Consider the following 15,196-nt stretch of genomic DNA (forward strand, 5'->3'; position numbering starts at 1 on the left):
TGATAATGTAGCCTGTCCTATGCAAGTGTCACACTTTTTCAGTAGATAGCTAACAAAGAAAAAAAAAAAGCATATGAAAATGAAAAGAGGGAATTTAAAAAGTGAAACCATGATGCCTTAATATTACAGTATGACAGTTTGATCTCAGGATATTTTACAAGCAAGTTGCACCAAAGTAGTTTTAATGAATCTCTCATCATGTTTTGTACAGTACCAATTGAACAATCCTATGCCATCTACTATGTCAGAAAGCTAAAATCTGTTAAAATGAACACTTCACATTTACTTTTATGAAAATATTTTTAATAACCCAGAATAATTCAGTAAAACTTACTTCAAAGTCAAGGTCCGAATAACGTGATTTTCTTCTCTATTAAGCAGTAAAAAAGAAAGAAAAAAGAGGTTGTATTAACAAGGGGACTATTCATCAAATCATATTAATGAGTGTAAATAACATTCTTGTTTTCCTATCAGATATACATTAGGTATTCTGTGAGAGTTTGTAGATTTTATCTTGATATTTTAGGATTAATCTATGACTTTGCATACAGTTCATTAGACCAGTATCATATTCTTTTCTCTGAAATGAAAACAGACTGCATTTCACTGGGATGCATAATATTTATGTTATTTGTATGCAACTGAACGTTTTGGTATATAAAATATATCTGTTCCTATACTCTCTGTGGTATTTGCAAATTATCATAATCTTTATACTCTTTACACATCTATCTCTATGTATAGATATACAGAAATGATTCTTCCCTATATCAGGCTTACGTTGGTACAACTCTATTGATTTTAATGTGGTAGCTGATAGCAAAATCAAGCCCAAGCCATCTATATTTTCCATAGAGGCTTCAGCTTGTTTGTTTGCAGTGACAATCTGGATGGAGAAAGCAATTAATTTGTTTTACACTTATGACAAATCTGATTCAAAGCATCTGATATAAATAAAGAATTCTTTAGCAGTGGAATAATCGCTTGATTGCTTAGACACATCTCCTAAATAATTTAGCACAGAATTTTTTACTGATTCAAAAAGAAACCAATTATGAAGTCAAATTATATCAGAAAGAAGCAGAAATATTTTAAGGAAGAGATAAAAATACTTCTTTTTTTTTAAGGCTGGAAATTAAATGGCATGCAATAGACCAAGGAAATGCAGAAAACAGGGGTAGGAGGAGCAGAAAAAAGAGTGGAGGGAACATATGAATGGAAAGAAAAGACGCAGAAACTAGACCACTTTGGGGAAGGAGAGTTAAAGAAAGGGAGAAGTACTCCAGGAAGGGAAAGGAGGTGCTACAATTTAACTGATGATTGGGACTTCCTTCTGTGAACAAAACCTTAGGTGGTGTGAAAACTTGGTCCTTATATTTGTACTCACATGACAAACACTGAGGTACTTGCAATATTGGGTGATTGTTTGTGGAACAATAGTGAGTGTGGTTGGTTAAATTGCTTTCCTGGCCAAGCAGATAAGCTAATTCTTCATTATGCATAATATGCTTTGTATCAGTCATGAGCTGAAGGTCAGAAATGGGAACTATTTCATTGGTTCCTGGTTAACTAGATGAGTAGGCTAGATGGATAGCCAAACAATATAGATGTCTCTGTATAGAGGTAAGGTCCTAATAAATATGTTAGGCAAGTTCCTTGTTGGGTGGATAATTTTTTATGGATGAGGTGCAAATTTATTATCCCGCATGCTTCTCCCAGATGTTTTCTCCTTTTCATGATAATTTAGTGGTAGGATAGGATGGCTTAAGCCATGGTGAACAAGCCTTTTCAGAATGTACCTCATTTCTTCAGTGAGGCACAATACAAACAAGCTGAAGTCAAGATGAATAATATTACTGACTTCATTAGACTTTGATTTTATTTAATTTAACAAATATCCAGGTTTCAGTAAGCTGCTTTGTTTTCTTGCAAATGAAAGAAATAATTTTACAACAGAGTCTTTCAGTTGCCAAAAGCAGAAAATGTTTGGTGTCTGAATGCTTGTGACCATTTTGTGACATATTGCCCAGGTCTTGCTGGAAAATTTTGACTTGCTTCAATTCATAATAATGTGAAGAAGGCCAATGTCACACTGTCTACGCACTCTAATGCCTAAAGAGTTAGGAGGTGCTGTAAGAGATGGGTCTATAAAACAGTAAAAGACCTCTGGAGAAGCTCTCTTTAATCGTCAAGGATTGATTTAACCTAACACACTTTAAAGGGGGAATTTAAAAACAGTGCAACCAATCCTTCAAAAATAAGTAGCATGTTTTGTTGGTAAGAAAGACACAAAGAGATTATGCCCAAAATTCTTAAAGAAAACTAAGTACTTACTTCCCATTCATATGAAGAGGACCAAGGTACAAGTACACCTTTGAGATAGGTCTTTTATCATTCCACAGTAAAATAACACCTGAAGAAATCTACATATCTCTAACCAATAAGGATTTATTTTCAAGGTATGATCAAAACAGAGCACATTTACCACTGTTAAGACTCAGTGGCTACAAAAGAAGAAACTTATACAGCAGATAATGAGGTGAAGTTTACAGGAGCAGCTTTGAAAAATGCTTGAAGAAGCTATTTTTAAGCTACAGTTCAGTAATAAACCTGATTTCACTGAACTACTTGACTAAGAATCCTAAATGAATACATGGAAAATTTAGAAAGAGATGTGTAGTTTGCGAGATATTGTGATTTAGAAAATTGGAGCGTTTTGTATTTTGCCTTAATTCTGCTTGAAAGCAATAAAAATATTCCTAGCATAGCTGAGTTATCAGGTTTTGCAGCCAGACAGCTCTAATGCGTTTTACATGTTAAGAAGAAACATCTAGCAGACTGCAACATACTTAACTCCGCTGTTGTCAGAAAGATGTCACTATTGCAATTTTGCCCTTAGATCACACCAGTTGTGACCAACCAGGTCACAGCACACGTTTATCTCAGTGAGGATTTTTCTAGTGCTCAACAAAAATCTATCATGAACACACTTATTTTAAACCTATATAGTAAAGAACATCTGTTCTGTGCTTGTACTTTACTTTTTTTCCGTGACTGCATATGGTGAAATAAAGCACAGGCTCTGTCAGAGCCTATTCCCCTGAAGACATAGAAAAAAATATGTAAGTGCCATAGGCCAAAGCAGCAGCAGTGATGTCCTGTGAATTTCTAAAACATAAAGGATGCTGGTTATGAATGTGCTCCTGCACCCGTGAAAGTCATTTGCAATGCTGTCAGTGACACCAGTAGGTACAAGATCAGGTCCTTCTGACTGCTATATCATTGCACTGAAATGACTGTAACGATATTTTTGAGAGAGAGAAAATGTTCAGAGGCATGAAGTCATTGGGAATCTTGACTTTGACTTATAGGGATGGGATCATTTCCCTTCTGTACTAATTGGAAGCTGCCTAGTTTCTGTATACTATAGAGCAAGCCTAAAACAAGCAAACAACTTCTTAACCAGTGGTTGTATATACACTTTTTTTCTTAAGTTTACTTGGTGTGTCTCTTTTGCCTGGGAAAAATGGGGTTTTCCACACATACCTAAATGCTTTCAGAAATCTAGTCAACCATCTGGCTTATTCTACAACTTAAATTAACAAAAGCCAGAAGCTGAATGAAGTGGAGTAAGGGGAAAAAAAAAATCTCTTTATCAAATGAGCTGGTGAATTGGTTACACTGGTATGCCCACCTGCAAAACTGAGAAATATTTTAGCCAACACACAGATTAGACAGGAAGCTGGTGTTTTTTCAAGGATCAGTGGAATATGCAGTTGAATTATTAATGCTAATTAATAGAACTTAAACACTTGACCATAAAGGATCAGATCAAAAGTTCATATCATTCAGTATTTTGAATCTGATCAGGTTCCACAGTGATGCTTAAGGAGTGATATACAAAAGACAAGTACAAAGTGATATTTCTCCTGCAATATTCCCCCCCGCCCAGTTCTGCACTTGTAGTTTGGGAATTTCCTTGGGAGGAGCTTGCATTAGTGAGCTTAATAACACTTTTTTACATTATTCCATTAGTCTAACCATGTTTCATACTTATTCGTAATTTTGACATGCAAAATGAGCTGAGGCAGTGAATTCCACAATTTAAATATGTGTAATACGACAAAGGACTTCATGTTGTTTAGCCCTCTGCCATTTCATTTGATGGTCCTGGTTTTTATATTACAGGAAATATGAGTAATTGTTCCCTATTCACTACTCAGTCATCTTTTTTTCAAATGGAAGAGCCCTAATGCTGGACAACTGCAAGGGTAACTAAATAAGGGACTGCCTAAAAGACTAAACATACATGCAGTTATTCAGTGGCAGGGAGTTATCTGGGATAATTCTGAGAAGACTGAGGCATGCTGGTAATTAGGGAACTGGATATCAATGCACATTTCCAAATGCTATAAAAAAGAAAGGTCAAGTCTCTATTTAAGTGGGCGGGGATGTGAATAGCTCTGTCTGAACAAGTCTGAAGAGAGTCTTGCATTAGTGCTCTGAACTGTCAGAAACAGAGCCATGCCTGTAAACTAGAGAAATTTCAGATGAGAGCAGCAAAAAGTCCTTTTAAAGGTTTAATAACACTGGCTCAAGAGGAAAGGATAAAAGAATAATACAGCTTGTTTTAACATTGGCTCTGGAAGAAGCAAACACAGAAGCTTGTTCAGAAACCTTAGAAGGATATAAACACTGATAAACAAAGCAGGTGTGAGAAAAATCTGGAAAGTTGTAGTTCAGAAAAAAATAGGAGAAAATAAAGGAAATTTCAGAGAAGGTGTGAGGAATAAATGAAGTTTATGTGACTATGGAATGATCTGCTAAGGGAAACAGTGGAGCCCTTCACCGCAGTCTTGAAAGTGAAGTTGTACAATGCATTGGAGAAATATACTGTGGGAAACATTCTTGCATTGATGGAGGAGATTACCTAACAGGATTTTTTCCATCTCTAATTTCTACCGCTGTTGATCTTGATTGATAAAATCCATATTAAGGCAAAAAAACGCCTTCATGCCAGGACCAAAGTGAAACTCTGTGAAAAGAGATCTGCAGCAGTAATTTATTTAAAATCAATTTTACTTTGTACTAATCATGTATAGCTTCTCTGTGTAATTCCAGAGCAACTTTAAACTCTGCTCACTGGAGGACAAAAATAGAACATCGAAGAATATTTTCCATACACCAGCATGCACTAATCTGCTGGCACCAGGAAAGAGCTGCTCTCACTAAATGACTAATAAAATCCCTCTCCATCTCTGTAAAACGACAAATGCCTGGTTTTCTCCTTATTCTAGTCTGCATTACACCACTAGCTGATTAATTACATGAGATACTCCTGAAGATATATTACATTGTGCAAAGTATAATTGAAACCAGAGATACCATATTACAGTGAGAGCTATAACCATGCTTCCATTAATATAAACCCTTATTATCAGCAGTTTATAATTCACCTGGAGATTAGATTTGACATACAAGATCTTAGCCTGGGGAAGACTTTTTCCCTGAACACAATTGAAGAAAAATCTCTTTCGGCCCTCAGAGATATAAAAGCAGAATGTGAATAGACAGTTTTGATTTAAAATGCCTTTTGTGTGTATATAACTGAAAAAAGCTTAGTTTCAGAATAGAAGATTATGTTGGCTATTACATTGTAATATGAGCTAGACATAGAGCAGTAAATTTTCATGAAAAAGTGGATTAGGTCTTTAATATGGGAATTTTAAGTCCTGAAAATCTGCTAGCAAATTTAGCACATCAACACACAGCATAACTGTAACTTCAGAGATCTCAATTCAAAGCTATTCTGGCAAGTTATTCTGGTATGGTGCTCCCTTTTTTGTAAGAGACCCTGCATATGTATTTACTCAACAGACCAAAATCACTTCTTTTGAGTTTCTGAAAGCTTCTGGGGGAAATATGACATTTCTTGCATGGATAAGCAATAGATAATACGCTTTTTAAGGATCATATGTAGTTGAGATAGCTGCGTACAATATAAAGTCTGAAATGCATGCTATGCTCTGTAATGCTGACTAAAATTTCAGTTCTTCACATCTTCAGTTACGAGAATCAGCTCTGCCTAACTCCATGCCCCATTCCTGAACAGTTACCTAAGAATAAGCTGCAACAACTTCTGAAGCCAGAGGAATCTTAAACCTACTCACTCAACCAAAAGAAAGAGAGGGTTGTTATAAGGCTAGACTTCATTTCACTGAGAGTCACAAAATTGGCAAGGAGAACTGTCTCTGCAGCCTATTGAAGAATGAAATGAGGAATGGTAGGGAGAGCAATCTGCAATATAGAAGGCCTGAAAATAAATGCAGTCTGGAAACATGATAAAGAGGAAATTCCTGCAGTGCTTGTTTCTCTATTTTTATTCTCGCTCCTTTTTTTTTTTTTAACATCTCATATCATAAATCAAAATGACTTCACACTACATTTTGCTTTTGTTCTGCCTGATCCTCTGGTAGTTTATTGACAAGATTGACCGTTCTAACTATGTAATCCTTCTCTCCTTTCCTGTTCTTTTTTTAAGACCTTACTCTTTTCCTTATGCTTTTATTTTGCTATTTATAACATTTTAATTTTAAATCTCTTCTCCATTTCTGTCATCTTTCTTCTTTGTTGTCATTTCTGTCTTTCTTTTCTCTCCTCTCTATCCATACCTTTTCTTTTCCTTTGCACTTCACTGTCTTTTCTTATCTCTTTATTTCCTCAGCTGTAATAGTATTTTTTCCTGAAGTCCCACATCTGCTCTTTGGTTGAGGAGTTCTGGAGGTGACTTTCCTTGAATATATTAGTGAATGAGTATAAAAGGGTATTTTGGTCATACAATTGACTTGTTCCTATCTAGGAGCTTCACGTCTTTATCCACACAAAGATTTCAAAGCAGAAACTGTGACAAAAAAATAAACAAGGGAAATAAGAGAATAGGAAGAAAATTCCAGTCCTTTACCATCCCAGGAAGTCCTTTCATTCAGACTAGATTACTTTGAATTGAAGGAGAACTCTCTGAGCCACTTTGATGCCAAGGCAGCAAAGCCAATCTTAATCCATGCATATGAGAGATGTGTAGGAGATTAACCAGATGTTCAATTACTCCTCCTGAAAAAACTCCATGATGTACTAATATGCCTGCCTGTGCCTATAATCACATGAGCACTTTTGGGTACATAACAAATAAAATAAAAAAATCACTGACTTGCACACTGGGAATCTGCAGATCCTTAGTTTTATACCTGTCTGGGTAATACTTATATGTAAATATTATGACATTCTCAGATGACTATCTTTCTGAAAGCTGAAAATCTTCCTTATATAATAAAGCATTTGATTACTCCCAGCTAAGCATTTTTCTTGTCATAAAAATATGTAGATATAAAAACTAGAATAAAGTTTGTGACACACTGTAGGATTCATCTGACTAAATTTAGGGCATCTACATTTTTGATATCTATGACTGAACTACTCATTCTGGCTTCCTTTTTGGGGCCAGTACAGAGATACCAGCACTGAGAGCATGTGATTTACTTCATCCTAAAGCAGATGTCTAAAAGTGTCCTAAAAGTGACCATTTCTCTCCACTGACTCTAAAGGGGAACCTAAGGTGAAAAGCTCCTTTCCATATCAGAAGGGCAGTGCCTACACTTAGACATCTAATGGTAAGGGAGATGGATCCTACCTGCAGAGTTAGAAGTCAGGACATACCTTCTTGTACTAATATTATAGTTCTGTCCAAAATATCCATCTCCAATTATCATAATGAATACAAAATCTAAATAAAAGAGAACATGAAAAAGACCTGACATTTCAGCCTTCACTTTTAATCTGTCTCTATATACACTTTTTAATTACTTGAATAGACACATATTGTTCTAAGAGCTGATCACCTTTTTTTCTGGAATGTGCAAAACACAGAAAATGACCAGTTTTTACAAACTTAGGAGAGTAAATCCATTATCCCAAAGCTAAATTTTCCAAATGTATTGAATTCTTTGAATGGTAATGCATATGTTTCTGCAGACTGGTTTCATGAAACACAATATTCTGGTATTTCAGCAGTAAGATGGAAATGAATTTTGTAAGAAATCATTTTCTTTTATGATGTGAAAAAACTTATGGCCTATATTTTCCTAAGTGGCCTCTAATTTTTCTGGTTCAGTTTTATGACCATAAAGACTAGTATCTACCACAAAATGCAGGGGATAAATAAGAACAATTGGATGTACATTAACATATTGTATTTTATTGGGCATCCAGTTACAAACAGTTATGCCTGCAGTATTTTTGTGGCTTGAAGTGTTTGTGAGTTTGTAATTATACTCCTGAAATCAGATGGGGGGTTGGTTCTTAGCTGAAAATGGGTCATCGGACATCTAAAGCCATTCTGATAAAATGATAAATACTTTCCCTAACCAGTGTAAAAACTATTCCCATTATTATGTTCCTAATAATTCCTGACCTTAAATAAATAAATAAATAATGTCAACAGAGGTCACAAACAGCCTAACTGCACTTTATTTACATGATAACTGATGATTACAAGATAAAAAATAATAGTGGTACAGTAATTCTGGAGAGAGCACCAGGAAATCTAGACTGGACAGTCGTGGTGGCACTCAGCTCCCTGCACCACGCAGAGGGCACAGCAGGCATCCCCCCGCCTGTCTCGGGGAGCCCTCAGCCTTCGGCCCAGCGAGGGGGAGCTGCCTCTGTGCAGAAAAGCCCCCTTGCTCCCGCGCTGGCCTGGGGTGGAGGAGCAGCACCAGCTGCTGGAGAGGCTTCCCGCTGCTCGCAAGTTCTCCTTTAGGGACGGTCTAGCTGTACTCTCTGTCTTGAAAAACACGGGCAGAACCATCTCGGCATGTGCTGCTGCAAGTTCTGCTGCAGGTATTGCTGCTTAGCTGTGCCTGACAGTCTTGTATTTTAAAAGGGCCTGAAACCTAAAATGACATCTTACTTGTGATTGCAAAAATTTCTTGAAGGAAATCCCTTCCCCTCCCTTCTTTAATTTGTTTCTGGCAGCAATAAAAGTTAATCAAGCTGGTCAGTTCCAGCCAATATCATTTGGGGCTTTGCCTCAGCACTTGCTTCATACACTTGCATGCATAACACACATTCACATTCTTTGTCTGGCTCACTCTGGGTCTGCTAGTGGATCTGTTTTTATATACAATGTTTTCCATGTTCCCATCTTCGATTCATTGCAGCACATCTTTAACAAAAGATGAAGTAATGCTATACAACCAAATAGTGTTGAGAACCACTCAAAAACCAAAACAGTTCCTTTCATTTTTGATCTACCCTACTATCTGTTTTCTTCCTAATACATGGTTTATGTTGGATTCAGTTAGGTTTAATAACCTAACTATTTACAACTTTGTGGACTAAAATACAACTTTCTAAACCTAATATGTTTACCAAGTTAGAAGAGACTACAAATTTACTATTGTATTTTATTTTATTTATTTTGCTGTATTTTCTACTATATATTTAGCAGTCTCTTCTGAATATAAAAATGATATACAGAAGGGTGATTCACATCAGGTATCTAGGCTACATCTTAGAGATAAAATTAAAATATGATACAAATGCAGTAAAAGATTTTAACTCTAAAGGAGCAGTACAATATACTCATGGATTTTCAGGCACATTTTCCTAAGTGGTCTCAGGAACCGGAACTCTTTGTGAGACGAAGATATTATTGTCCTAATTTTTCCAACTTAACTAAGGTAGCCTTCTGCTAGGTCTCCTAGGTTTTCTCTGTCACCAGTGGAAAGAAAGAGGCAACTCCAGAGAACAATTTAGACCTCAGCTGGAGTTCTTGCAGGTATGTCTGTCTCCTCAGGGAACTGTGATCCTTCCTTAAATATCTCATTTACACATCTAACCTTAAGCAGACTGGATTTGAGTCTCCAATATCTGACTAAAAGTATCTGAAAGACGGTCTTGCAGACAGCCAAAAGGGGACACTGCTGGAAGGTGACTTAAGCTAACCTGTTTTTGTGTTGCATTAAAATGGAGAACTCCTATACACCACCTAAGATCTATTAACATATACACCTGAGCTGAGGGCTGTAACTTTTTTATTGATGCAAAAGTGCTTAAAATGAACCAGTCTGTCTGAGCACCAAGTGGGCAAGCACTTAAGCATTTTAGAAACCCATGTGAAAACTTTTCCCAAGATTATACCCATTCACTTTAAACAGAACACACGAAAATTAGTCACTATTTTGCTTACATTCCATCTTTCAACCGATTTTTTGCAGTTATGGCTTTCTTGCAAACACTCATGATAGCACAGGCACAATACAAAAAGACAAGGGAAATATTTTACTGTCAAAGCTTTTAAAGGCATCTCTTCAAAAGAGAAACTAAATTCTGATCTTCTGCCCATATTCTCCAGTCAATATACACATAAAAGACCAACTCCGTTTTAAAAGAAATATCCATAAGCATCCCCTATGTCTATGAAGTATGGGCTAGAGTTCTGTGCCTGAGAATTGAAAAATCAGGTAGATCCTCTGCTTCCCTATGCAGAGAACTCCAGACATTGTAGAGTAATAGTTAATGGATTCAAGTTTGCACATACAGTAGATTTATTTTCAGTTGTAACTTCCTTCAGAGAATAAGAAAGTACCATATTTTTCTCATTTGTCTTTTTCTTTCACACCAAATGCTGGATTTCATAACATTTGAAATGTTGGTAAAATGTATTTCTGATTCTTTAAGGGGACCGTGCATGAAATCAACTCTACCTCACTGTTGATTTTGCATAAGTAAAGACTCAATAGGAATGGCAGTATTTGACCCTTTGGTCTTAAGTAAGGATGGTAAGTACATTTATGATGTTTAAATCCTACAAACAGATTCTAGTAATGACTTGCAATGCCTTTTAAAAGCTTCTCAGTTCACTTTTACAACATGACTGGCATCTAGCACGTTCCGCCAGAAGTCTAACTGTACCTATTGCACATATCAGTTGTACTGATGCCTGCATAAACATGTGTCTGTGTATTCAAACTAAATCACTAAATGGTGAACTACTGTATGGAATCATCCAGGATTTACACTAGAGAGAGCAGAATCAGACCTATCATATTGGCTGGAGGTCTTTTCATGAGACACATTTTGTCAGCAATGAAATGACAAATATTTTCAGTTACTTGTGTTTGCAGGTGAGGTCAATGATTATCACTTGCATCTTGCAGGAATAATTTTTCTTCTCATGGTAACACAGTATTTTCCAGCGGACTTTACCTGGTAGGTCATGAAATCCTTTGCAGTTGTGTGGCATGCTGAACCTCTAGAACTGTACAATTTCATACTGAATGGTTCTGAAACTTTATCCTTGTTTTCTAGGTACAAATACTTCCGATACTAAGAGGAATATGAACAGCAGTGCATGATTCCAAACAATAATTTATGCTGATTTAAAACATTAGCAGCAACCCGTGAACACAAGCCACAATTTATTATCTTATCATATAATTAGAACAACAGAGCATGCAATTTGTTTATGTGTCACTGACCTCTAAAGAGCTCATTGATATTGTGGATCCAGTTTCACTTCTTGATAATCCCACACTGTCATCCAGCTCTGAGGCAATGAAGTTTTTTACTGCTGTGCGGGGCTCAAATGGTAAATTCTGCATATGTTCTTGGGTGGGAAGATGCTGGTCTAAATTGATATTAAATTGGTCCATTACAGAGGGATTCATATTGAATTCTGGATTAACTTTGTAGTGTAACAGCCTTTCATGAGGCAACGTATCCATGCCTATATTCATTTTGCTCTCATCTTTCAGTGACGACTGGGTATTTACTGAGCCCCGGGGTACAACTATGTAGTCGCTTTCTATCATCCGTTCTTGAGGATGGACTATGTCCATATCTGCACCTCTCAAGTTATCATCAGTGCATAAATACACAGTCCTCCGTAACTCACTGTTGTCTTTTTTCAAGCACTGATTGGCCAGTTCACTCATACTCATAGGCATGTGGAGACCTGTGGGCTGCTGAATGATGACTTTGGAAATGATATTTCCAGGTAAGGTAGAATAGCTCATTCCTTCAGGGTTTGGTCCTTTTTCCTCCTCTTCATCATTTAGCGAAATTCTAGAAAGGGTTCCTGTTATAGTAGCTGCTCTGCAAGGTCCTATGTCTTTATGCAGAACTGTGGATCAAAGAACAGAATTCTTACAACATGAAACTATGCCTGTCTAAACTATGTCTTTTTGTTGTGCCCTTATTTAGCAGTGTTCCCCTTACCAATGCATTTTAACTCTTTTTTTTAAAATCCATTTAATAACTTTTATTCTGTAAATATTGCTTTGAAAAGGGTTTTCACAGAATCACAGAATCACAGAATGGTTGAGGTTGGAAGGGACCTCTGGAGATCATCTAGTCCAACCCTCCTGCTCATTTTTTTGTTTCATCAGCATCTATCATCTACTGTATACAACTGAGACAGATCTCTGATTAAGCCTCATGTCATTTATATAAATTAAAAGCACTCCTTCAATCATTCCTACTTCCTCACATAGCTCTTAGATGACCTACGGCTTAAGTAAAAGCCTGCCACGTGGAACTTGATTAAGGGTTTCCAAAAAAATACACTATGACATCTGTATTGCCATTATTAACTCCAAATAACCTCTTGGAAAATGTCAGAACAGATTGTAAGGCAGAATCGTTTTGTAAATCCATCCTAATGATGTACTGTAAGATTATAACTATGGACATGTGTTCCTGAGCTCCTAAATGTTCCTTTTCACTGATTTTATTTTAATTCTTCCGTATTCAATTATTGTCTAAATAAAAGTGACATATAACCAAAGTGGGAAGGATTTCCACTGGTATCAGAAAGACATATTTTGCCACATTTGGTAAGCTTATAAAAAATAGAAACGTCTCATAAACCAGTCATGAACCAGTTCTAGTCTGGACCCTGGTCAAGGTTGTGGCACCATCCAGCACTTTTTATTAGGCTAAGCTCTACATGTAAAAGTTATCAGTCTCCTCACCTAATACAAAACTTCTAGGGACATTGAAGAATGCATTCTGAAGCACAGACTCTATTCAATTTCTCTTAAAAATTAAATATAAGTCTATAACTCAGGATTTGTAAGGAAATAGAAAGGCTATATAGTAAGAATGATTTTTTTTTTAAATAACCTATTACTTGGCATGTTCTAGTTAGGTGCAAGGATTTTCTTGTCCCAATTTAAAATAATAGGTTAATTTACAACAGTGCTAGCTTGTACAATGAAATCCAGCTCATGGGCTCAGACAGTAAGATGACCTGGAGTATCTCGAGTGCTACATTTAGATCCCTTTTCATTGGAGGGTTCTGATGACCCAGATCCTCCAGGACCTGTCAGTTCACTGCGACGTTCCACTGCAAACAGCTCATCAGTCAGCCTACTCCGCTACATCACACAAAGCTCCCTCTGTTTTTTTTGATTTGGAAAAGAATAATTTACCTCTAAATAATGTTGCACAAGTGAAGGATTAGGGCACTTGCAGATACCCAACCCTGTGACTTAGCAAAAAATATACCTGCCCTACACCTCAGTACATTTTACATAATGCAAAGTGGTTGCTGCACTGTTTCCAGTCACACACGTTAAGTTCACCCAGTGACCTATTATTAGATCTTCCATTAAAGGAAACTGAACTTAATTTTTTACCCAGTGAAGCCCATTCACAACAGTATTCAAAGTCCACCTCCTTAAGGATGTCCCTGACATGGCCACCTGATCTGCAGAGCTATGTTGACAAAGGTAAAAAAGGGAGCTAAATGGAGTAACACTGGACTTTTCTCCGCACTAGCTGGTAACAGGCATGCATTTGCATTACAATATACTGCCTTGCTCCTTTCAACATACACATGTATAATAAAGCTAAAATATACAGAAGAACCAGTACCTTATTGCAAAAGACTGAGCTGGCAATTTTTAAGGGTGAGTAACTGGAAACTCAAACTTTACCTTAGTGAGATCATCCTTCTTGTCCTCCCTTATAACCAGAGAAGAGAGACAGTATCCTCCAGGGGGGTAAGGGGGAACAGCTAAGTTGGACTCCTGCCCTGACTCAGGCTGCAGAGAAGGCCCATGGTCTCTCTGTTTCTCCTCATTGAAAATAGAGAGTGTCTAGGCAGACTTACCTCTGTAGGAAAAAATATCCTTTGGGGATATCTCTTAGATCTAAAATTCTCTCTAGACCATTTATTTTTCAATATGTGCTTTATTTAAGCAAAACTGGCAAAGTAAATTGGTTAAAATGTGTATTTTAAAATGCAGAAGCAGGCAAAACTGACCAATTAAAGTTCAGAGTATTGAAATGTCTTAAAAAGAACTTGTGATAAAGTGGAAGCAAATTTCATTTTCCTTATACCATGTTGTTAAGCTATTGTTGACTCAATTAGAGCCTTAGAAAACTTACCCTCTTTAAAACTACCAGACTGATGTGTCCTTCATATACATAGCTTTTAAAATGCATCAAAAAAATTGTTCGATAGCAAAATGACTGTTTCACATTTGCTTGTGTACCAGGGCAAGGAAAATTTTGTGTCTGAGGCTGATTTTGGCTCCAAAGCCATTTGCTTTCTATGAGACAGCCATACCTGTGGGATGCTTCCCAACTATGGAATTCTAGTGAAAAGCTTTTATAAGAAAATGAAATAAATGTATTCATATAGTGGCATCAATTTAAAATTATAAATTTAAGTTGGAAGCAATTACAGCCTGATATTTTTCGTGCTTTTACTTCACAAGGAAATAGTACAAGACTTCTTTTTTGTTGACTAAATGACTGTCCCAAAGGCCTTACCTGACCGACAAGCAATGTCCACGTCCTTTTCAAAATCAGTCTGTAACCAGAAACAATGAAACAGGACAGCCATTATTAATTGAAACTAAACCACAATACCTTTTTGCCAACTAGCACTTCCAAAATGTCCTACTTACAGAGTCATAGTCTCTTAAAAGTGGTTCTTGTTGCTGAGAAGATGAAGTATATTGTTTTACAACAGCAGAGCTTTACAAAGTTTCCTAAAGTATAACTGGGTGGTTTTCAAAGTATGCTGCCTGACCAGAAAAAATAAAATAAAATAGGTGGGAGTATATAATTTTAATAAAATGATACAGTGTATAGTTTTTTTATGTATATGGAAGAGTCACTTCTACGT

General features: G+C 36.5%; 1 protein-coding gene across 1 annotated transcript in view; it reads right to left on the bottom strand.

Moving 5' to 3' along the window:
• ADGRB3 (adhesion G protein-coupled receptor B3) overlaps nt 1-15,196 on the bottom strand; it is a 468,945-nt gene that overhangs the window by 9,845 nt on the left and 443,904 nt on the right. Inside the window, exons 28-30 of the mRNA XM_067294133.1 lie at nt 14,839-14,878; nt 11,538-12,181; nt 335-370 (exon numbers count right to left, since the gene is read on the bottom strand). Of these exons, the coding sequence (XP_067150234.1) occupies nt 335-370; nt 11,538-12,181; nt 14,839-14,878 (720 nt within the window). The remainder of the gene's footprint in view (nt 1-334; nt 371-11,537; nt 12,182-14,838; nt 14,879-15,196) is intronic.

The sequence above is a fragment of the Apteryx mantelli genome, chromosome 3 (assembly GCF_036417845.1).
Source record: "Apteryx mantelli isolate bAptMan1 chromosome 3, bAptMan1.hap1, whole genome shotgun sequence".
In the NCBI taxonomy this organism is placed as follows: Eukaryota; Metazoa; Chordata; class Aves; order Apterygiformes; family Apterygidae; genus Apteryx; species Apteryx mantelli.